This window comes from Oncorhynchus mykiss, chromosome 7 (genome assembly GCF_057628025.1).
Source record: "Oncorhynchus mykiss isolate SJ-2025 chromosome 7, ASM5762802v1, whole genome shotgun sequence".
NCBI lineage: Eukaryota > Metazoa > Chordata > Actinopteri > Salmoniformes > Salmonidae > Oncorhynchus > Oncorhynchus mykiss.
This window is the reverse complement of record NC_143028.1, coordinates 34,343,451-34,367,318: the sequence shown is the minus strand read 5'-3', so window position 1 is coordinate 34,367,318 and position 23,868 is coordinate 34,343,451. Positions and strand designations below refer to the sequence as shown.

General features: G+C 44.9%; 1 protein-coding gene across 1 annotated transcript in view; it reads right to left on the bottom strand.

Moving 5' to 3' along the window:
* LOC110527739 (protein phosphatase 1 regulatory subunit 12B) overlaps positions 1-23,868 on the bottom strand; it is a 36,498-nt gene that overhangs the window by 10,149 nt on the left and 2,481 nt on the right. Inside the window, exons 2-4 of the mRNA XM_021609216.3 lie at positions 1,929-1,945; positions 1,548-1,659; positions 1,236-1,340 (exon numbers count right to left, since the gene is read on the bottom strand). Of these exons, the coding sequence (XP_021464891.1) occupies positions 1,236-1,340; positions 1,548-1,659; positions 1,929-1,945 (234 nt within the window). The remainder of the gene's footprint in view (positions 1-1,235; positions 1,341-1,547; positions 1,660-1,928; positions 1,946-23,868) is intronic.

Sequence of the window (23,868 nt, the reverse complement as noted above, 5' to 3'; positions counted from 1 at the left end):
AATTAGTGGATTAAGCTATTTCAGTCACACCTGTTGCTGACAGATATAAAATTGAGCACACAGTCATGCAGTCTCGAAAGACAAACATTGACAGTAGAATGGCCCCTACTGAAGACCTCCGTGACTTTCAACGTGGCACCGTCATAGGATGCCACCTTTCCAACAAGTCAGTTGGTCAAATTTCTGCCCTGCTGGAGTTGCCCCGGTCAACTGTAAGTACTGTTCGTGTGGAAACGTCTAGGAGCAACAACGGCTCTGCCTTGAAGAGGTAGGCCACACAAGCTCACAGAACGGGATCGCCGAGTGCTGAAGCGTGTAACTCGTAACATTCGTCTGTCCTCGTTTGCAACACTCACCACCGAGTACCAAACGTCAGCACAGAAACTATTTGTCGGGAGCTTCATGAAATTAGTTTCCGTGGCCGAGCAGCCGCATATAAGCCTAAGATCACCATGTGCAATGCAAAGCTTTGGCTGAAGTTGTGTAAACCTCGCCGCCATTGGCGGAAACGGGTTCTCTGGAGTGATGAATCACGCTTCACCATCTGGCAGTATGGCGGACGAATCTGGGTTTGGCGGATGCCAGGAGAACTCTACCTGCCCCAATGCATAGTGCTAAATGTAAAGTTTGATGGAAGAAGAATAATGTAATGTTCTGGGGCTGTTTTTCATGGTTCGTGCTACAGTGGGCGCATTTGTTCCAGTGAAGGTATATCTTAATGCAACAGCATACAATGACATTCTAGACAATTCTGCGCTTCCAACTTTGTGGCAACAGTTTGGGGAAGGCGCTTTCCTGTTTCATCATGATAATAGAAATGGTTTGTCGAGATCGGTGTGGAAGAAATTGACTGGCCCGCACAGAGCCCTGACCTCAACCCCGTCAAACACCTTTGGAACGCTGACTGTGAGCCAGGCCTAATCACCCAACATTAGTGCCAGACGTCACTAATGTTCGTTGCTGAATGGAAGCAAGTCCCCGCAGCAATGTTCCAACGTCGAGTGGAAACCTTTCCCAGAAGAGTGGAGGCTGTTATAGCAGCAAAGGGGGACCAATTCCATATTAATGCCCATGATTTCGGAATGAGATGTTCGACGAGCAGGTGTCCACATACCATGTAGTGTACGTATTCATTGGACTCTTCTGCAATCTGGTCATTTTCATCCGTGTTATTTGATTTTGAGATGGTTTGAACTACTTTGTGTGGCGGATGAATACCAGTTAGGGATAATCACCTGTGTGACTTTCTCCAGCTGAGTCTGCACCAACACCAGCTCCTGTTTGCTGCCCTGAAGCCGGGACTTGAGTCTCTCATTTGTAGACATGGCCTCCTCGTACATCTGCAATATAAAAGATGCAACAGCAAACAGACACAGAATATCATAACATGCCACAGTATTTTACTACTACACTTTACTTGAACCCTCTGTCATAAAGGCTACATAATACTTTCATTATCATGACATAACAGATGTCACAACAGATCATTAGCTACCTACGCCAGTTTGCTAGCTTTAACTGTTAGAGAATTTTACATTACAGGTTACCTTCTTATAGTCAGTGCATCCTGCCTCTTCCTCAGCCTTTTTCCGAGCTGCCATTCTGTTTTCCCTGCGAGCGTCATACGCTTCTCGGTCGTAAGCACCAGACGAGTCCAGTCTGAGGTAAAGATAACAAATGACTGAAACTACTTCACTGTGCCAGAGCTTGATCAACAATATACTTTATATTTCACCTCTATTTAACCAGGTAGGCTAGTTGAGAACAAGTTCTCATTTACAACTGCGACCTTTTGAGCCGAATTGTAATAAAAAGGTCAGTTGCAAAGGAGGCCTGAGTAATAAAGTTGACCAATGGCTGTTAGGATATGCATGAACGCCTGGTAGTGAAAATCTTTGAGAAAGTGAGCTGAGATGAAAGCAGCTTACCTGGACACTCTTTCATGCTGAAAACAAACAAAAAAGATATGTCACTTACAAAATGCATAAAACATGAGTAGTTTGAATGATCTTCAACACTGAGGTGTAATGGCTTCTTCCTGGTTAATATTGCACACTCAGACCGTAACTTTTGCCTGGGACTGTATTTTAAATCAACCTATGCTTATTATTGGGCTTTAATGAACAGGAATAAAATAGGCACTTGTTAGGACAGATGACACTTGTAAATGACCCCTATGTTCAGAACCTTTGATTGTGCATTCTTTGGGGTTTCACACATATTTCACCCCAGCGCCATTCATTTAAAATCAAAGTTTTCAGTGAAATACCATGAGAACATTTAGTTTTGATAGCAATATATCAAATAATGATAAAATGACAAAATGGACAGTCTAAGTAAATTCCATACAGTATTTGACATGCAATTTATAAAAAATATATACAGTGGGGAGAACAAGTATTTGATACACTGCCGATATTGCAGGTTTTCCTACTTACAAAGCATGTAGAGGTCTGTAATTGTTATCATAGGTACATTCCAACTGTGAGAGACGGAATCTATCACAAAAATCCAGAAAATCACATTGTATGATTTTAAGTAATTAATTTGCATTTTATTGCATGACATAAGTATTTGATACATCAGAAAAGCAGAACTTAATATTTGGTACAGAAACCTTTGTTTGCAATTAGAGATCATACGTTTCCTGTAGTTCTTGACCAGGTTTGCACACACTGCAGCAAGGATTTTGGCCCACTCCTCCATACAGACCTTCTCCAGATCCTTCAGGTTTCGGGGCTGTCGCTGGGCAATACCGACTTTCAGCTCCCTCCAAAGATTTTCTATTGGGTTCAGGTCTGGAGACTGGCTAGGCCACTCCAGGAACTTGAGATGCTTCTTACGGAGCCACTCCTTAGTTGCCCTGGCTGTGTGTTTCGGGTCGTTGTCATGCTGGAAGACACAACCAGCCACAACCCATCTTCAATGCTCTTACTGAGGGAAGGAGGTTGTTGGCCAAGATCTTGTGATACATGGCCCCATCCATCCTCCCCTCAACACGGTGCAGTCGTCCTGTCCCCTTTGCAGAAAAGCATCCCCAAAGAATGATGTTTCCACCACCATGCTTCACGGTTGGGATGGTGTTCTTGGGGTTGTACTCATCCTTCTTCCTCCAAACACGGCGAGTGGAGTTTAATCCAAAAAGCTACATTTTTGTCTCATCAGACCACATGACCTTCTCCCAATCCTCCTCTGGATCATCCAGATGGTCATTGGCAAACTTCAGACGGGCCTGGACATGCGCTGGCTTGAGCAGGATGACCTTGCGTGCGCTGCAGGATTTTAATCCATGACGGCATAGTGTGTTACTAATGGTTTTCTTTGAGACTGTGGTTCCAGCTCTCTTCAGGTCATTGACCAGGTCCTGCCATGTAGTTCTGGGCTGATCCCTCACCTTCCTCATGATCATTGATGCCCCACGAGGTGAGATCTTGCATGGAGCCCCTACCGAGCGGGATTGATCGTCATCTTGAACTTCTTCCATTTTCTAATAATTGCACCAACAGTAGTTGCCTTCTTACCAAGCTGCTTGCCTATTGTCCTGTAGCCCATCCCAGCCTTGTATAGGTCTACAATTTTTTTCCCTGATGTCCTTACACAGCTCTCTGGTCTTGGCCATTGTGGAGAGGTTGGTGTCTGTTTGATTGAGTGTGTGGACAGGTGCCTTTTATACAGGTAACAATTTCAAACTGGTGCAGTTAATACAGGTAATGAGTGGAGAACAGGAGGGCTTCTTAAAGAAAAACTAACAGGTCTGTGAGAGCCGGAATTCTTACTGGTTGGTAGGTGATCAAATACTTATGTCATGCAATAAAATGCAAATTAATTACTTAAAAATCATACAATGTGATTTTCTGGATTTTTGTTTTAGATTCGGTCTCTCACAGTTGAAGTGTACCTATGATAAAAATGGCAGACCTCTACATGCTTTGTAAGTAGGAAAACCTGCAGTGTATCAAATACTTGTTCTCTCCACTGTATTTGTATCCAAAAGCAGGTTGTGCGCATGTAGAGTAATATGTCAGTCTTAGAGATTAATTTTCCTTTTATAGTACCACTCTAAAGTTGACACACCTACTCATTCATGGGTTCTTTTTTTACATTTTTTGTTTTTACTATTTTCAGCATTGTAGAATAAGAGTGAAGACATCAAAACTATGAAATAACACATGAAATCATGTAGTAACCAAAAAACGTGTTAAACAAATAGCAGTCACCATTTGCCTTGATGACAGTTTTGCGCACTCTTGGCATTCTCTCAACCAGCTTCACCTGGAATGCTTTTCCAACAGTCTTGAAGGAGTTCCCACATATGCTGAGCACTTGTTGGCCTCTTTTCCTTCACTCTGCGTTCCAAGTCTTCCCAAACAATCTCAATTAGGTTCAGGTCGGGTGATTGTGGAGGCCAGGTCATCTGATGCAGCATGCCATCGTCATCTTTGGTCAAATAACCCTTACACAGCCTGGAGGAGTGTTGGGTCGTTGTCCTGTTGAAAAACAAATGATAGTGGGACTAAGCGCAAACCAGATGGGATGGCATATTGCTGCAGAATGCTGTGGTAGCCATGCTGGTTAAGTGTTCCTTGAATGCTAAATAAATCACCAGTAAAGCACAACCACACCATAACACCTCCTCCTCCATGCTTCACGGTGGGAACCACACATGCGTAGATCATCCGTTCACTACTCTTCGTCTCACAAATGCACGGCGGTTGGAACCAAAAATCTCAAATTTGGACTCATCAGACCAAAGGACAGAATTCCACCTGTCTAATGTCCATTGGTCGTGTTTCTTGGCTCAAGTAAGTCTCTTCTTATTATTGGTGTCCTTTAGTAGTGGTTTCTTTGCAGCAATTCAACCATGAAGCCCTGATTCACGCAGTCTCCACTGAATAGATCATGTTGAGATGTGTCTTTTACTTGAAGCATTTATTTGGGCTGTAATCAGAGGTGCAGTTAACTCTAATGAAATTATCCTCTGCAGCAGATGTAACTCTGGATCTTCTTTTCCTGTGGCGGTCCTCATGAGAGACAGTTTCATTATAGCTCTTGATGGTTTTTACGACTGCACTTGAAGAAACTTTCAAAGTAGTTTACATTTTCCAGATTGACTGACTATCATGTCTTAAAGTAACCGTGGACTGTCAATTCTCTTTGCTTATTTGAGAATTTTTTGCCATAATATGGACTTGGTCTTTTACAAAATAGGTCCGTCTTCTGTGTATCATCCCTACCTTGCCACAACACAACACATTGGCAGAAACACATTAATTAAAAAGGAAAGAAATGCCACAAATGAACTTTTAACAATGCACACCTGTTAATTGAAATGCATTCCAGGTAGGAAGCTGGTTGAGAGAATGCCAAGAGTGTACAAAGCTGTCATCAAGGCAAAGGGTGGTTACTTTGAAGAATCTCAAATATAAAATATATTTTGATTTGTTTAACACTGTTTTGGGTACTACATGATTCCATATGTGTTATTTCATAGTTTTGATGTCTTCACAATTATTCTACAAAGTAGAAAATAGTACAAATAAGGAAAAACCCTGGAATGAGTAGGTGTGTCCAAACCAATTAGGGGTATTGTAAAGTAGTTGGCTACTGTGAAAACGTACTGTGGTGTTATATGGCATTTCTGCCCCACACAACATTGTGCATTTCTATGTTACTTGTCAACTGGTACAGTATAGCTTGTGTCTCTGCTTGAAGTTCATCAGTTTACAGTTTATCAATGAAATTCAGATAATGAGTGGAATATATTGTTATATACAACCCAGGTATTTCGTCAGTGTCTTGTACAATACATTATAATTCCAATTGGTAGCACAGAGTGTATCTTTCCACTTTGTCCAATTACTGGCTGATGGAGAATGTTTATGTAGTATTTACAGCCACATTCATGTATGTTTTGGTTTTACCTGCCAATAGGAATTGATGTAAAATTGATACATGTATGAGGAAAAATGTAGAATTTTACATTGTTCAGCACTTTATAAAACTATATATACACACTATATAGCCAAAAGTATGTGGACACCTGCTCGTCAAACATCTCATTCCAAAGTCACGGGCATTAATATGGAGTTGGTCCCTCCTTTGCTGTTGTAACAGCCTCAACTCTTTTGGGAAGGCTTTCTGCTAGATGTTGGAACACTGTTGTGGGGAATTACTTCCATTCAGTCACTGATGTTGCGCTATTAGTCTGGCTCACAGTTGGCATTCTAATTCATCCCAAAGGTGTTCGATGGGGTTGAGGTCAAGGCTCTGTGTGGGCCAGTCAATTTCTTCCACACCGAACTCGACAAACCGTTTCTGTATGGACCTTGCTTTGCGCACTGGGCATTGTCATGCTGAAACAGGAAAGGGCTTCCCCAAACTGTTGCCACAAAGTTGGATGCACAGAATCATTATATGCTGTTGCGTTAAGATGTCCCTTCACTGGAACTAAGGGGCCGAGCCAGAACGGTGAAAAACAGCCCCAGACCATTATTCCTACTCCATCAAACTTTACAGTTGGCACTATGCATTTGGGGCAGGTAGCATTCTCCTGGCATCTGCCAAACCCAAATTCGTCAGTCGGACTGCCAGAGACATTGTTTGCTGATTATAATAATAATAAATTAAATTGCTATTGCGCTTTTCATAGAATCTCAAAGCGCTTCAAGAGCAAAAAACAAACAAGCAATATGAAAGTTGCATCCTCCGAAGATGGAGAGGCTCAGTCATGGCTTGAGCGGAGAGAGCTGGTCAGAGGATGGTAAATTATTGTGATGGAGTCTGCTGATGATCTTGTAGAGGGCAAGTCTGGGAACCAGACTCAATTGTATAACAACTTCTCTTCCAGTCTGTGTAGCACCCACTTGGGTGATGCCTCAGCAGCTCTGGGTGCCAGAAAGCTCTTCAACACAAAATTCAGAATAGTACCCAGTTGTCCTCGCTACGAGCCCTCTGTCTCAGCACTGCTGTATTCCTCCATCTGCCATTCTTCTCCCGTTTCAGGCAACTCCTCAAATGATGTTCTCAGAATAGCTGGTACTGTGTCCAGATGTTTTTGCAAACAAAAACATTAGCCATTTAGCTAGCTAGCTAGCCAAGCCTAAAACCTGTTAGTCAATCTGCAAATCCAACCTAGACCCACTACAATTCGCATACCGCCCGAGTGGCGCAGAGGTCTAAGGCACTGCATCTCAGTGCTAGAGGCGTCACTACAGACACCCTGGTTTGATTCCAGGCTGTATCACAAACAGACGGATTGGGAATCCAATAGGGCGGAGCACAATTGGCCCAGCGTCATCCGGGTTTGGCTGGTGTAGGGAGTCATTGTAAATAAGAACTTGTTCATAACTGACTTGGCTAGTTACATAAAGGATTTAAAAAATAAACAGATCTGCAGACGACTCAATCGCCATTGCACTGCACACTGCCCTATCCCACCTGGACAAGGGAAACCCCTATCCAAGAACCCTGTTAATCGACTGTAGCTCAGCCTTCAACACTATAGTGGCTTCCAAGCTCATCACTAAAGTCAGGGCCCTGGATCTGGGTCCTGGACTTCCTGACGGGCTGACCCCAAGTGGTGAAGGTAGGCAACAACACCTGCACCACACTAATCCTCTGTCACACCCTGATCTGTTCCACCTGTCTTTGTGTTCGTCTCCAACCCCCACCAGGTGTCTCCCATTTCCCCTAATTATCCCTTGTGTATTTATACCTGCATTTTTTTATTTATCTGTTTCCAATCGTCTTGTCAAGTCCTACCAACATTTTCCAGTGTTTCCTGTGCTCTAGTTTTTGTTTTTCCTAGTTCTGACCTCTTTGCCTGTCCTGACCCTGATCCAGCTCCCTCATTTTCGAGCTGCAGCCTTTGTTCCTCTCGGACCGCTTGAAGACAGTATACCTCATAACGCTGATGTCCAGGAGGGCACTCGCCTGGGCTACGGCGGTGTGGGACCAACAGTCCACCGTTTGCCTCAGTCTGGAGGAGTTTATGGTGGAGGTACGAAAAGTGTTCGATTTTCCATTGTCTGGGAGAGAGCCTGCTCGTAAGCTGCTCCGACTACTTCAAGACTCCTTTAGTGTGGCAGCCTGGAACCTGGAGGCCCTTTTTGACACGTTCCTTAATGGATTACCGGAAGAGATTACAGACGAGCTTGCAGCCCGGGAGCCCGTTCTGATATGCGCAGTGTCTTAAGTCAGCACAGCCTGCCCCAGGACGATTTTCTGCAAGCTTGGGAGAAGTCTTTGATCTCTCCGCCATTCCCGCGTAGTACCTTGACCTCTTGGAGGTCTTCAACCAGGCCCGAGCTACGTCTCTCCCTCTGCATCGACCCTATGACTGCACCATTGATCTTCTCCCGGGCACTACACCCACTCTGGGGTGGTTTATTCCCTGCCAGGTCCGGAAACCAAGGCTATGGAGGAGTACATTGAGGACTCTCTCGCTGCAGGGATTGTTTGTCCATCTGCCTTTCCCGCCGGTGCAGGGTTCTTCTTTGTGGAGAAGGACAATACCCTGCGCCCGTAGATTGACTACCGAGGCCTTAATGACATCACGGTCAAAAAACGTTACCGTCTACTACTCATCTCATCGGCTTCAGGGAGCGACAATCTTCTCAAAGTTGGACCTTCGGAACACTTACCATTTGGTTCGGATACAGGAAGGAGACGAGTAGAAGACAGCCTTTAACACGGCTATTGGGCACTATGAGTACTTGGTTAAGCCATTCGGACTGACCAACGCTCCCGCTGTCTTCCAAGTCCTGGTCAACGATATGCTCTGGGACATGCTGAACCAGTTCGTGTTTGTCTATGTCGACGACATCCTTGTCTTTTCCCATTCAGCTCAAGAGCAGGTCCTCCAAGTCCGACAGGTCCTTCAGCTCCTCCTGGAAACCAATTTTTCGTTGAAGCGGAGAAGTGTGAATTTCATCACACCACCATCTCCTTCCTAGGATATGTTGTCACTGCCGAACATATACTGTACAGATGGATCCAGACAAGGTGAAAGCGGTGGTGGAGTGGCCTCAACCCACATCCAGAATGAAGCTGCAACGTTTCCTGGGATTTGATAACTTATACCACCACTTCATCCAGGGTTACAGCACCCTTTCTCCCCCCCCTCTCAGCACTCACCTCTCCCAATGTTCATTCACGTGGTCTCCAGCAGCTTACCGGGAGTTCTCTAAACTTAAACATCGATTCACTATAGTCCCCATCTGAATCCATCCGGATCCGTCCTGTCAGTTTGTGGTGGAGGTCGATGCCTCGGATGTCGGCGTGTGGGCCGTCCTGTCCCAGCGTTCTGCCCAGGACCAATAGCCGCGCCCGGGCGCTTTTCTCTCCCATCGTCTTACCCCTACCGATAGGAACTATGATGTGGGAAATAGAGAACTCCTTGCCGTCAATATTGTATTGGAGGAGTGGAGGCACTGGTTAGAGGGAGGGGGGGCAGAACACCCTTTCTTAGTGTGGACTGACCTTTCTGCCTGTCCTGACCCTGATCCTGCCTGCCGTCCTGTACCTGCCTGACTCTGGTTTGGGTTACAACTATTTTCCTGCCTTGAATTACCTTTCACCTGCCCCTTGTACGATAATAAACTGAGACTCGTACTCTCCGCCTTCTGTGTCTGCATTTGGGTCTTAGCCTGAGCCATGATATCCTCAGAATGGGGGCCTCACTGGGGTGCATGCTCAGCCCCCTCCTGTACTCCCGGTTCACCCATATCGGTGTGGCCAAGCATTTCTACCAACTCAATCATCAAGTTTGCTGACAACACAACAGTGGTAGGCCTGATTACCAACAATGATGAGACAGCCTACAGGGAGGTGAGAACGGTGGTGGAGTGGTGCCAAGAAAATAACCTCTCCCTCAACGTCAACAAAAAGAAAGAGCTGGGGCCTCCCGAGTGGCACAGCTGTCTAAGGTACTGCATTGCAGTGCTAAAGGCGTTACTACAGACCCGGGTTCATTCCCGGCTGTGCCACAACTGGCCGAGGCTGGGAGTCCCATAGGACGACGCACAATTGGCCCAGCATCGTCCAGGTTAGGTGAGGGTTTGGCCAGTGGGGCTTTACTTGGCTCATCGCACTCTAGCAACTCCGCCACAAGTGACCCCTGTCACCAGTTGAAAGGTGTTTCCTCTGACACATTGGTGCGGCTGTCTTCCTCCGGGTTAAGCTGGCGGGTGTTAAGGAACGCAGTTAGCAGGGCCATGTTTCGGATTACGCATGACTCCACCATCACCTCTCCTGAGGCCGTTAAGGAGTTGCAGCAATGAGACAAGATTTAAAAAAATAGGGGAGAAAAAGGGGGATATAAAAAAAAGGAGCTGATGGTGGACTACAGAAGACGACAAAGAGAGCACGCCCCTATCCACACCGAGACCTGAAATTATCCCTTTACAGACAGTGTGGTGAAGGCACAACAACGCCTCTAACTTCAGGAGGCTGAATAAATTTGGCTTGGCCCCTAATACCCTCACGAATGCACCATTGAGAGCATCCTGTCAGGCTGTATCACTGCCTGGTATGGCAATTGCACCGTCCGTAACCGCAGAGCTCTCCAGAGGGTGGTGCGGTAAGCCCAATGCATCATCGAGGGCACACTTCCCTCCAGGACATCGACAGCACCCGGTGTCACAGGAAGGCCAAGAAAATCATCAAGGACCTCAGCCTCCCGAGCCACAACCTGTTCACCCGCCTACCATCTAGAAGGAGGAGACAGTACAGGTGCATCAAAGCTGACTGATTTAAACAGTAACCACTAATGCTACTGGCCTCCGCCTAGTAGCCTGCCCTAAATCTGGTAGCCGGCTACCACCCGGTGAGCTACCATGCACCTCAGACTGCTTTTCCACTGAACACTGGTCACTTTACTAATGTTTACATACTGACTTGCCCACTTTCATTTACATACTGTATTCTAGCCATGGCTCATCCTAAATAGCTACTGCTGTACTCTTTGTACTGTTCTAATTCTCAGAGCAAAGAAATGCAAGGAACTCTATGAAAGCTCAAACCAAGTTTATTCTTCCCAGAGGATCAATACAGCTGCATTAGACAATGACATTTCACACAAGCACTGATATTTAACCCTTTCTCCTAGGAGGAGCCTCCTCCTACTCATCTGAACAAACATTTTATCTTTATTACTAGGCAGGAAACAAAGTGATATGGGCCATAAACCTTTGTTTCTCCCTTAACGTGACCTGACCTCGATCCCTTTCATCACTAATCCACGACTATCTCTCCTTATCAATGCCTGCCATATGTGATCACTTTCCCTACACTCAGTACATTCCAAGCTTAATTGCCCCCACTATATTCTTCCCCCCTACAGATAACCATTAACTTCTGGTGTAGACCCTCTACACCTAAACACTCAATATTTCAATAGGATACCTGAAAATTAGCCCTATACCAAGTTTAGGAGTTAGTACCCGGAATCCATTAGTACATTCTGTCTACACACACACCCCTTCAAATGAATTAGATTTGGCTATTTCAACCACACCCGTTGCTGACAGGTGTATAAAATCGAGCACACAGCCATGCAATCTCCATAGACAAACATTGGAGGTAGAATGGTTCGTACTGAAGAGCTCATTGACTATCAACGTGGCACCATCATAGGATGTCACCTTTCCAACAAGTCAGTCAGTCAAATTTCTGCCCTGCTAGAGCTGCCCTGGTCAACTGTAAGTGCTGTTTTTGTGAAGTTGAAACTTCTAGGAGCAACAACGAAGTGTTAGGCCACACAAGAACGGCAACGGGACAAGAACTGGACCGCCAAGTGCTGAAGCGCATATCGTGTAAAAATTGTATGTCCTCGGTTGCAACACTCACTACCGAGTTCCAAAATGCCTCTGGAAGCAATCAGCACAATAACGGTTCGTTGGGAGATTCATGAAATGGGTTTCCATTGCCGAGTAGCCGGACACAAGCCTAAGATCACCATGCACAATACCAAGTGTCAGCTGAGGGGCATAAAGCTCGTCACCATTGGACTCTGGAGCAGTGGAAAAGGGTTCTCTGGAGTAATAAATAACGCTTCACCATCTGGCAGTCCGACGGACTAATCTGGGTTTTGCTGATGCCAGGAGAACACAACCTGCCTAATGCATAGTGTCAACTGTAATGTTTGATGGAGGAGGAATGTTTGGGCCTGTGTGTCATGGATCAAGCTAGGCCCCTTAGTTTCAGTGAATGGAAATGTTAACGCTACAGCATACAATGAGATTCTAGATGAATCTGTGCTTCCAAATTTGTGGCAACAATTTGGGGAAGGCCCTTTCCTGTTTCAGCATGACAATGCCCCTGTGCACAAAGCAAGGTCCATACAGAAATGGTTTGTTGAGATCGGTGTGGAATAACTTGACTGGCCTGCACAGAGCCCTGACCTCAACCCATCGAACACCTTTGGAATGAATTGGAATGCTGACCAGGCCTCATTGGCCAACATCAGTGCCCGACGTCACGAATGCTCTTGTGGCTGACCGGAAGCAAGTCCCTGCAGCAATGTTCCAACATCTGGTGAAGAGCCTTCCCAGAGGAGTAGAGGCTGTTATAGCAGCAAGGGGGGGGGGGGGGGGAGAAGTACCTCATTTACATACGTTTTCACACCCCTGAGGCAATACTTTGTAGAAGCAGAGATTACATTTAGTATTTTTGGATAACTAAGAGCTTTGCACATCTGGATTGTACAATATTTGCCCATTTTAATTGATTTTATGTTATTTCAAGCTCTGTCAAATTGGTAGACAATCATTTGGTAGACAACCAGCATTGCTAGACAACCACTTCCAGATCTTGCCATAGATTTTCAAGTAGATGTAAGTCAAAACTGTATCTCGGACCCTCAGGAACATTCACTGTTTTCTTGGTAAACAACTCCAGTGTAGATTTGGCATTGTGTTTTAGGTTATTGTCCTGCTGAAAGGTGAATTCATCTCCCAGTGTCTGGTGGAAAGCAGATTGACCCAGGTTTTCCTCTCGGATTTTGCCCGTGCTTAGCTCCATTCTGTTCATTTATTTTCCTGAAAACTGCCCAGTCCTTTAACAATTGCAAGCATACCCATAGCAGATGCGTCCACCATTATGCTTGAAAATATGGAGAGTTGTACTCAGTAACGTGTTGTGTTGGATTTCCCCCAAACATAGCACTTTGTATTCAGGGGGAAAAGTGAACTGCTTTGCCACATTTTTAGCAGCATTAATTTAGCCATTGTTGCAAACAGGATGCATGTTTTGTAATATTTAAATTCTGTACATGATTCTTTCTTTTCACTCAATCGTTTTAGATTAGTATTGTGTAACTACAATGTTGTTGATTCATTCTCAGTTCTCTCATATCACAGCCATTAAAAGGTGCACTATGCAGAAATCGCTCTGCCATTTCCTGGTCGCTAAAATTCTTATAGTTAGCCTAATTTCAGATTATGTGACAAAACAAGCATAGTATAGAGTATCTCAATCTATTTTCCATAATCAAAAATATTGTATTTTCAGCTGTTTGAAGCTGGTGTCTAAAACCGAAAGTGTGAGACACAAAAACAAAACTTATGAATGGGAAGCATAGAAATAGCACACATAGAACAGATTTACCACTTCTTAGACATGCTTTCAATGAAAATGACAAATCTATAACTAACTTTCTATGTGAATTTGATCAGGTCGCCCAAAAAGTTGCATATTTCAGTTTTAAACTCTGTTTTAAAGTCATCATTGGCCACATGGTGAAATCCCAGAGCATTTTTCTTCCTCTCCAGCAACTGAGTGAGGAAGGATGCCTGCATCTTTGTAGTGACTGTGTGTATTGATACACCCTCCAAAGTGTACTTATTAACTTCACCATGCTGAAAGGGATAATCAATGCCTTCTTTTTCAGTTTTTTACCAATAGGTTTTCAATGTAATCCTTTGGAAAACCTGCCTGGTCCATGTGGTTGAATCTGTTTTAAATATACTGCTCAACTTCAGTACCTTACAGATAATTACATGTGTTGGGTACATAGATTAGGTAGTCATTCAACAGTCCTGTTAAACAGTATTTTATCACACAGTGTCCATGCAACTTATTATGTGACTTGTTAAGCAAATGTTTACTCCTGAACATGTTTAGGCTTGCCATAACAAAGGGCAATACTTATTGACTCAAGACAGTTTTAATTAAATTGTAAACACTTTGGAAAACATAATTCCACTTTGATATTATTGGGTATTGTGTGTAGGCCAGTGACAAAAAAATCTAAATTTAATACATTTAAATTCAGGCTGTCACAACTAGGGCTGTTGCGGTCATGAAGGCAGTCAAATTCCATGTGTCCGTTTAATGTGTCCGCTCGAACAAGGAGACGACGTCGTCGGAAATCTTGAGAGTACCCCCCCACTTGAGGCGCGGCTCCAGCAGTGCGCCAACACCGGCCTCGAGGAGGACCCGGAGGACGAGGCGCAGGGCGATCCGGCCAGTGACGGTGAAACTCTCGCAGCAGTTCAATATCCAAAACATCTGTAACCGGAACCCAGCAGCTCTCCTCCGGCCCGTACCCCTCCCACTCCACGAGGTACTGAAGGCCCCCCATCTGATGCCTGGAATGAACAATGTACGCCGGGGCCCCCTCAATGCCCAAAGGGGGCGGCGGGACCTCCTGCACCTCAGATTCCTGGAGCGGACCAGCCACCACCGGCCTGAGGAGAGACACATGGAACGAGGGGTTAATGCGATAATAAGAGGGAAGTTGTAATCTTTAACATACCTCGTTCACCCTCCTCAGGACTTTAAATAGCCCCACAAACCACGGACCCGGCTGCCGGGAGGGCAGGCGGAGGGGCAGGTTACGGGTGTGAACACCGGGGTCTCACTGCGGTGACGGTCCACGCTGGTTTTCTGGCGACGCGCGGCTCGCTGGAGATGGACACATCCTGGTTGACTCTCTCTACCTGCCCGTTAATCTCGGGGTGAAAAAACCTGAGCTAAGGCTGATCGAGACCCCCAGACGTTCCATGAACGCCTTCCGAACTCTTGTCGTGAACTGGGGACCCCGATCCGACACTAAATCCACCGGAAGACGTGCCGGAAGACGTGTGTAAACAGGGCCTCCGCAGTCTATAGGGTCGTAGGGAGACCAGGCAGAGGGAGGAGATGACAGGACTTAGAAAAACGATCCACAACGACCAGGATTGTGGTATTTCCCTGTGAGGGAAGAAGATCTGTTAAGAAATTCACTGACAGATGTGACCAAGGTTGTTGTGGAACGGGTAAGGGATGTAACTTACCTCTGGTCAGGTGACTCGGAGCCTTACATTGGGCACACACCGAGCAGGAGGAAACAAACCCTCACGTCCTTAGCCAAAGTGGGCCACCAGTACTTCCCAGTCAGACAGCGCACCGTCCTACCGATCCCTGGATGACCAGAGGGAGACGTTGCCTCAGAGGTTGCGGTGGTCAGTCCAGATGAGGAATGGGTGTTTAGCCCCCTCAAGCCAATGTCTCCACGCTTTCAACGCTTCAACCACAGCCAACAACAGCCACAGCCCGGTACCCCACATCATAGTTACGCTCCGCTGGGCTGAGCTTTTTCGAGAAGAAAGCACAGGGGAGCGCTGTGAGAGCACGGCTCCTATCCCAGCCTCGGACGTGTCCACCTCCACTATGAATGCCAAAGAGGGATCGGGATTGATCAGCCGACCACTGCAACCTTACAGGACCCCCCATTCAGCAATGAGGTAATGGGTGCAGCAACCTGGCCAAAACCCCGGATAAATATACAGTAGTAATTGGCAAACCCTAAAAATCGCTGCACCTCCTTTACCATGGTGGGAGTCGGCCAATTAAGCACGGCTGCAATGCGGTCACTCTCCATCTCCACCCTTGATGTGGAAATGCGATAACCTAGGAAGGAGACGGCCTGCTGAAAGAACAGGCAATTCTCAGCCTTGACACAGGTCATGCTCCAACAGTCGTGCAAGTACCTTGCGCCCAAGGACACATTCTTGGCGCGTGTAGCGGAGTAAGTCAGAATGTCATAAATATACACCACTAAACCCTGCCTGTGCATTGGAAAACTGATGGAGCATTTATCAACCCGTACGGCATGACAAGGTACTCATAATGCCCTTTGGTGGTACTGAATGCTGTCTTCCCCTCGACTCCCTCCTGGATACGCACCAGGTTATACGCACTCCTGAGATCCAGTTTCGTGAAGAGGCGCGCCCCATGCAATGACTCAATCACCGTGGCGATAAGAGGTAGCAGGTAACTGTACCTCACCGTGATTTGATACCTCTATAGTCAATGCACGAGCATAAACCTCCATCCTTCTTCTTCACAAAAAAGAAAAACTTGAGGAGGCGGGTGAAATAGAGTGCCGAATGTACCCGACAAAGGGATTCAGAGACATTTGTATCCATAACCACCATCTCTGCCTGCGACAGGGGATACAGGTGACTCCTAGGAAGCACAGCGTCTGCCAAATCGGCATATTCTGGGGGGGATGTGCATGGTGGAGACCTGGTCTGGACTTTCCACTGTGGTAGCACCAACGGAAACCCCTACACACCTCCCTGAGCACTCTCGCGACCACCCCGTGAGAGCCCTCTGTTGCCAGGAAATAGTGGGGTTATGCAGAGCCAACCAGGGAAGGCCTAGTACCACAGGAAACGCAGGAGAGTCAATGAGAAAGAAACTGATTCTCTCCTCATGATCCCCCTGCATAACCATGGCCAAGGAGATGGTGGCCTCCCTGATTAGCCCAGACAAATCCACCAGTTGGGCGAAGGAAATGTTGGCATCCCTGCAGGCCAGCTCATGTCGGATGTCCTCTCGTAGGCTGCATCGATAGTGGTCAATGAGGGCCCTGTCGTTCCAGCCTGCTCCAGCGACCAAGGTCCGGAATTCCAGGGCGAAGTCCTGGGCGCTCCTCGTCCCCTGCCTCAAATGGAAGAGCCTTCCCCCACCGCTCTGCCCTCAGGTGGATGGTTGAAGATGGCCCTGAAGGTGAAATCCTCCAAGTGGTCTGGCACCATGTCTCCTTCTCTCCACATGGCATTTTCCCACTCCAGCGCTTTTCCTGTGAGGCAGGAGACGAGGGCAGCCACTCTCTCCCCTCCCGAGGAAGCTGTGTGCACAGTGGCCAGGTAGAGGTCCAGTTGCAACAAGAATCCCTGGCACTGTGCTGCCGTTCCATCATACTCCATGGGAAGGGAGAGACGCATCCCCCCGGAATTCTCTCCGGATGGAACGGGTGGAGACAACCCCGGTTGTGCTGGTCGAGGCACTGGAGGGACTTCCTGTCTCTCCCAGCAGTCCATGGTCTGGACAACGCGATCCATCATGGCACCACCATTTCTGACCCAAGCAACATTGCATAAGATCAACTTCTATGTGACGTGCACTGTAACCGCTACTGTATCATTGGCTAAAATCATAGGCTTTCAGCAGTGGATTGTTACTACACCACATTTTTAAAATTGTAGCACTAGCATTTAGCATTTAGAGATAATTTCCATGTTGCCCTACAGTATTGAAGCACACTGGCTGACAAAGGATGATGATGTAGTTACAGCCACATATGATGTGGTTTTACCAGATAACCTAAAATGAGTTCAACAGGAAAGTGGGCCTGTCAGGTAGCCAGAAGCTTTTTTTGCACAGATTCCACCTGACATCCATTGATTTATTTAGTCACCCTCATTCTGGCCATCCTACAGGGTTAAAAACTCTGATAACTGTTGAATCGATTATGATAGAAAGCCAATATTCCAACCCCCATGGCTCTAAGAGGACCACACACACACAGGTTTCTCAAACGACTGCCTTGCCTGGTTCACCAACTACTTCTCAGACAGAGTTCAGCGTGTCAAATCGGAGGGCCTGTTGTCCGGACCTCTTGCAATCTCTATGGGGGTGCCACAGGGTTCAATCCTCGGGTCGACTCTTTTCTCTATATACATCAATGATGTCGCTCTTGCTGAAGGTGACTCTCTGATCAACCTCTATGCAGACGACACCATTCTGTATAATTCTGGCCCTTCTTTGGACACTGTGTTAACTAACCTCCAAACGAGCTTCAATGCCATACAACACTCTTTCCGTGGCCTCCAACTGCTCTTAAACACTAGTAAAACTCAATGCATGCTTTTCAACCGTTCGCTGCTGGCACCCGCCCGCCCGACTAGCATCACTCACATCAAGCTGTTTTTTCCAAGCACAGTCTTGATAAACAATAGTTTTGGAAAGTTTGTTAGGACATTTACTTTGTGCATGACAAGCAATTTTTCTTTACCTTGTAAAGAAACTGGAGAAAACAGATACACAAGTATCTATATCCACAGTAAACGAGTCCTATATCAAAATAACATGAAAGGCTGCTCAACAAGGAAGAAGCCACTGCTCCAAAACCGCCATAAAAAAGTCAGACTACGTTTTGCAACTGCACATGGGGATAAAGATTGTACTTTTTGGAGAAATGTCCTCTGGCCTGATGAAACAAAAATAGAACTGTTTGGCCATAATGTCCATCGTTGTGTGGCGGAAAAAGGGGGAGGCTTGTAAGCCGAAGAACACCATCCCAAACGTGAAGCACGAGGGTGGCAGGATCATGTTGTGAGGGTGCTTTGCTGCAGGAGGTACTGGAGCACTTCACAAAATACATGGCTTCATGAAAAGGAAAATGTGGATATATTGAAGCAACATCACAAATGGGTCTTCCAAATGGACAATGACACAAAGCATACTTCCAAAGTTGTGGCAAAATGGCTTAATGGACAACAAAGTCAAAGTATTGGAGTGGCCATCACCAAGCTCTAACCTCAAACCTATAGAAAATGGGAGGGCAGAACTGAAAAAGCGTCTGCGAGCAAGGAGGCCTACAAACCTGACTCCGTTACACCAGCTCTGTCAGGAGGAATGGGGCAAAATTCACCCAACTTATTGTGGGAAGCTTGTGGAAGGCTTCCCGAAATATTTGAGCCAAGTTAACCTTTCTGATCTCCCCATCCCGGATCCGGGTTCGTGAATACAGACTCAAGCTCATTACCATAACGCAACGTTAACTATTCATGAAAATCGCAAATCAAATGAAATAAATATGCTAGCTCTCAAGCTTAGCCTTTTGTTAACAACACTGTCATCTCAGATTTTCAAAATATGCTTCTCAACCATTGCAAAACAATCATTTGTGTAACAGTATTGATGGCTAACGTAGCATTTAGCATTAGCATTCAGCTGGCAACATTTACACAAAAAAACAGAAAAGCATTCAAAAAAATCATTTACCTTTGAAGAACTTCAGATGTTTTCATTGAGGAGACTCTCAGATAGCAAATGTTCAGTTTTTCCTGAAAGATTATTTGTTTAGGACAAATCGCTCCGTTTTCTGCGTCACGTTTAGCTATGAAAAAACCCTTGTATCCAGGATTGTGTAAATCTATCAGCAAGCTCATTAGCATAACACAACGTTAACTATTTATGAAAATCGCAAATGAAATGAAATAAATATGCCATCTCTCAAGCTTAGCCTTTTGTAAACAACACTGTCATCTCAGATTTTCAAAATATGCTTCTCAACCATAGGAAAACAATCATTTGTGTAAAAGTAGCTAGCTAGAGTTAGCATTTCGCGTTAGCATTTAGCGTTAGCATTAGCGTTAGCATCCAGCACGCAACATTAACAAAAACATAAAAGCCTTCAAATAAAATCATTTACCTTTGAAGAACTTCTGATGTTTTCAATGAGGATACTCTCAGTTAGATAGCAGATGCTCAGTTTTTCCAAAAAGATTCCTTGTGTATTAGAAATAGCTCCGTTTTATACATCACATTTGGCTACCAAAAAAAATCCATAAATTCAGTCCTCAAAACGCAAACTTTTTTCCAAATTAACTCCATAATATCGACTGAAAACATGGCAGACGTTGTTTAGAATCAATCCTCAAGGTGTTTTTCACATATCTCTTCATTGATACATCGTTCTTGGAAACATGGTTTCTCTCCTGAATCCCAGGAGAAAATGCCTGCACCTGAAGATTACGCACAAATTTAGACAAAGGACACCGGGCGGACCTCTGGAAAATGTAGTCTCTTATGGCCAATCTTCCAATGATATGCCTACAAATACGTCACAATGCTGCTAAGACCTTGGGCGAACGACAGAAAGTGTAGGCTCATTCGTTGCGCAATCACAGCCATATAAGGAGAGAATGGAAAACAGAGCTTCAGAAATTCTGCTAATTCCTGGGTGATGCATCATCTTGGTTTCGCCTGTAGAATGAGTTCTGGGGCACTTACAGACAAAATCTTTGCAGATTCTGAAACTTCAGAGTGTTTTCTTTCCAAAACTGTCAAGAATATGCATAGTCGAGCATCTTTTCGTGACAAAATATCGCGCTTAAAACGGGAACGTTTTTTATCCAAAAATGAAATAGCGCCCCTAGAGCTCTAACTGGTTAAACAATTTAAAGGCATTGCTACCAAATACTAATTCAGTGTATGCAATCTTCTGACCCAGTGGGAATGTGATAAAAGAAATAAAAGCTGAAATATTTCGCTCTCATTTCACATTCTTAAAATAAAGTGGTGATCCTAACTCTTCTAAGACAGGGAATATTTACTAGGAGTGAATGTCAGGAATTGTGAAAAACTGAGTTTAAATGTATTTGGCCGAGGTGTATGCAATCTTCTGACTTCAACTATAGCGGGGCAACATTTTTTTTAGTCAGCCACCAATTGTGCAAGTTCTCCCACTTAAAAAGATGAGAGAGGGCCCTTAATTTTCATCATAGGTACACTTCAACTATGACTGACAAAATGAGAAAAAGAAATCCAGAAAATCACATTGTAGGATTTTTTATGAATTTATTTGCAAATTATGGTGGAAAATAAGTATTTGGTCAATAACAAAAGTTTCTCAATACTTTATATACCCTTTGTTGGCAATGACAGAGGTCAAACGTTTTCTGTAAGTCTTCACAAGGTTTTCACACACTGTTGCTGGTATTTTGCTCCATTCCTACATGCAGATCTCCTCTAGAGCAGTGATGTTTTGGGGCTGTTGCTGGGCAACACGGACTTTCAACTCCCTCCAAAAATGTTCTATGGGGTTGAGATCTGGCTAGGCCACTCCAGGACCTTGAAATGCTTCTTACGAAGCCACTCCTTCGTTGCCAGGGCGGTATGTTTAGGATCATTGTCATGCTGAAAGACCCAGCAACGTTTCATCGTCAATGCCCTTGCTGATGGAAGGAGGTTTTCACTCAAAATCTCACGATACATGGCCCCATTCATTCTTTCCTTTACACGGATCAGTCGTCCTGGTCCCGTTGCAGAAAAACAGCCCCAAAGCATGATGTTTCCTCCACCATGCTTCACAGTAAGTATGGTGTTCTTTGGATGCAACTCAGCATTCTTTGTCCTCCAAACACGACCAGTTGAGTTTTTACCAAAAAGATTGGTAAAAACTTCAGACGGCCCTGGACAGGTACTGGATTAAGCAGGGGGACACGTCTGGTTACAGGCATTACAGGCCTCTCATCTTTTTAAGTGGGAGAACTTGCACAATTGGTGGCTGACTAAATGCTTTTTTGCCCCACTGTATATGTATATCACACACGCACACACATTTTTTTTTTTGATTGGACACGCTACCCATTGAAGCACAGTGGCTGATGGAGAATGATGATGTAGTTAGTTACAGCCCCATCCATATATTATTTAGTTTCACCATTCAACGTGAATTGATATCAATTGATACATTTATGATGTAAAAAATAGAATGTTGCCAGTGATCAGCAATTAATGAGTATGTATGCAACTTGCAAGAGTGATTTGGTGCAGTGAACAAATGACTGAATTTGTTTGTGGTATTCAGTCAATTGAGAATGTGCTTAGGGTTTTAAAACAGGAGGCATTTTGATTATCTCTTTTTTTTGTGTGTGTTTAGAGTTGTGATGTACCACATACTTGTGCATATTGTACCAAAGTGATTGGTACAAAGTAACTTCAAAGTGAATGTGTTTGAGTTTCCACTTTCCATTATTTGCAGTCCAAGTCATGACCCAAAGACAACATTCTGAACACTCACAGAACTGCCTGGGTCATACTTATTGTATTGTAACGAACCTTGCCAAGGTTGTTACAATTCCTCCTTAAAAAGTTAACCCATATTGGAGCTTTGGTTAGCAGTCCTGCCTATGGGCTTGGAGACCTGGGTATGAGACCCATAACAGGCATTTCTCTATTACCGTTTGCAATAAACTCCACTATACGTCTGCATTTGTTTGAATGTTGCCAGTGGAATCTCCCTCAGTCCTGCTCTGGACCTTACTTGAGTGACCTCAATAAGTATTACCAGCCTCTAAAATGACAGAGTGGAGCTGTCAAGATGAGACTTTGTTAAGGACTTTGTGACCCGTTTGCGTAAGGATTCTGGTGTTTTTAATTTTCATTTCAAGTGGTCAGGAAAAATCCCCTGGCCCTAGTTATGATCTCGCATGGAAGACTTAGACCTTCACACTGCCCTGCAGCCAAGCATGAGCTTATCAGCAGAGGGCATCTTGGGATGAAACTTGAAGCTCACACCAAGTTAAAGAAGGACTGAGGAAACAGCCACATGCATTTAACTGAGAGCCAGAGATAAAAACTAAACATATCCAAAAAAGGTCATAACTTTGGCAGTGGCTTAGCTTGGGAATCTTGACGGATATTGCCTGCTGAAGGGTTGGAGGCAGGGTGTACGAGTGTGTTCTTAAAGAGACACTCCTGCAAAAATGGCATTGTTTGAGCTTCTTTTAATAGTGTCCGATGGGGTTCAGGTCACTGACCATGTGGATTGTTTTCAGCAGAGCTGAGAAGTGTACTACTGATAGAATAGGAGATGTGTTCCACTGCAGACCGAATCATTCATTCTGTGATATATCCTCAGTCACTCTCCTACAGTCTCTGGACCAGGCCCTGACCTCTGTGTTCTCAGGCTGCAGTGGACAGCCTACTTCCATTTTGAAGCCCATGCTGCTTTTCGATGTGACTAGGGAACCATGACGGACCAGCACTTTGTCAGGCAATTACAAGAGGTCAACCGACAAAGCCAAATATGTATGCTTTTACGCCATGCCATGCAAGAGTGAAGGCATTCAACATCGATTACTATTGTGCCATCTAGAAATCACGTCAATGGATAAAGTCAACAAAGTAAGATCATATGTATTTTCTCTTGTTTTTGTGCACTTGCCTATTATTGCTCTCAAGAATAAGAGAGACTTAAATGGACGAGAGCCCAAAGGTCATGCACAGATGTAAGGGCTCACTGCATGGGTTTAGACAGCTTTATTTTTTACTACAGACCAGGCTACCTGTCAGCATTTCTTCCAGCTGGGGACAAACCATTACACATCAAGTAAAGCCTATCACATGCTTCCCAGTCAAAACAGTTTGCGCATATATTATGATTACATTTTTGTTTGTTTTGTACTTCGGCAGGTTACATTAGTTCTGCTGTTTGCGCACATTTTTTTCTTGAGGCACGCTAAAGTTTGGTAGTCAAAGTCTACGTACCGTCGTAGATGACCCCTTCGTAGGTGACCCCTTCGTAGGTGATTGATCAACAGCCTACTACTCCTAGTAGGAGTGAGAACTATGGACGGGATTCTTAAATTCTTCAATTTTGCCATTCAATGGGAGACGACTAGTTTTCCTGCATTTTGTTCCCCCACTTGGAAAATACTGCAACTAACGTCTTAGTTAGATTAAAAATGTGTCACTAAGACCTCGTCGGCAAAAACATCCAAATAAATTTACAGATTTATTGATTTCATTCTATTTTGAGGAACTGTATACCGGCTATGTTTTAGCTAGAGGCCAAAACAGTAACTTTGC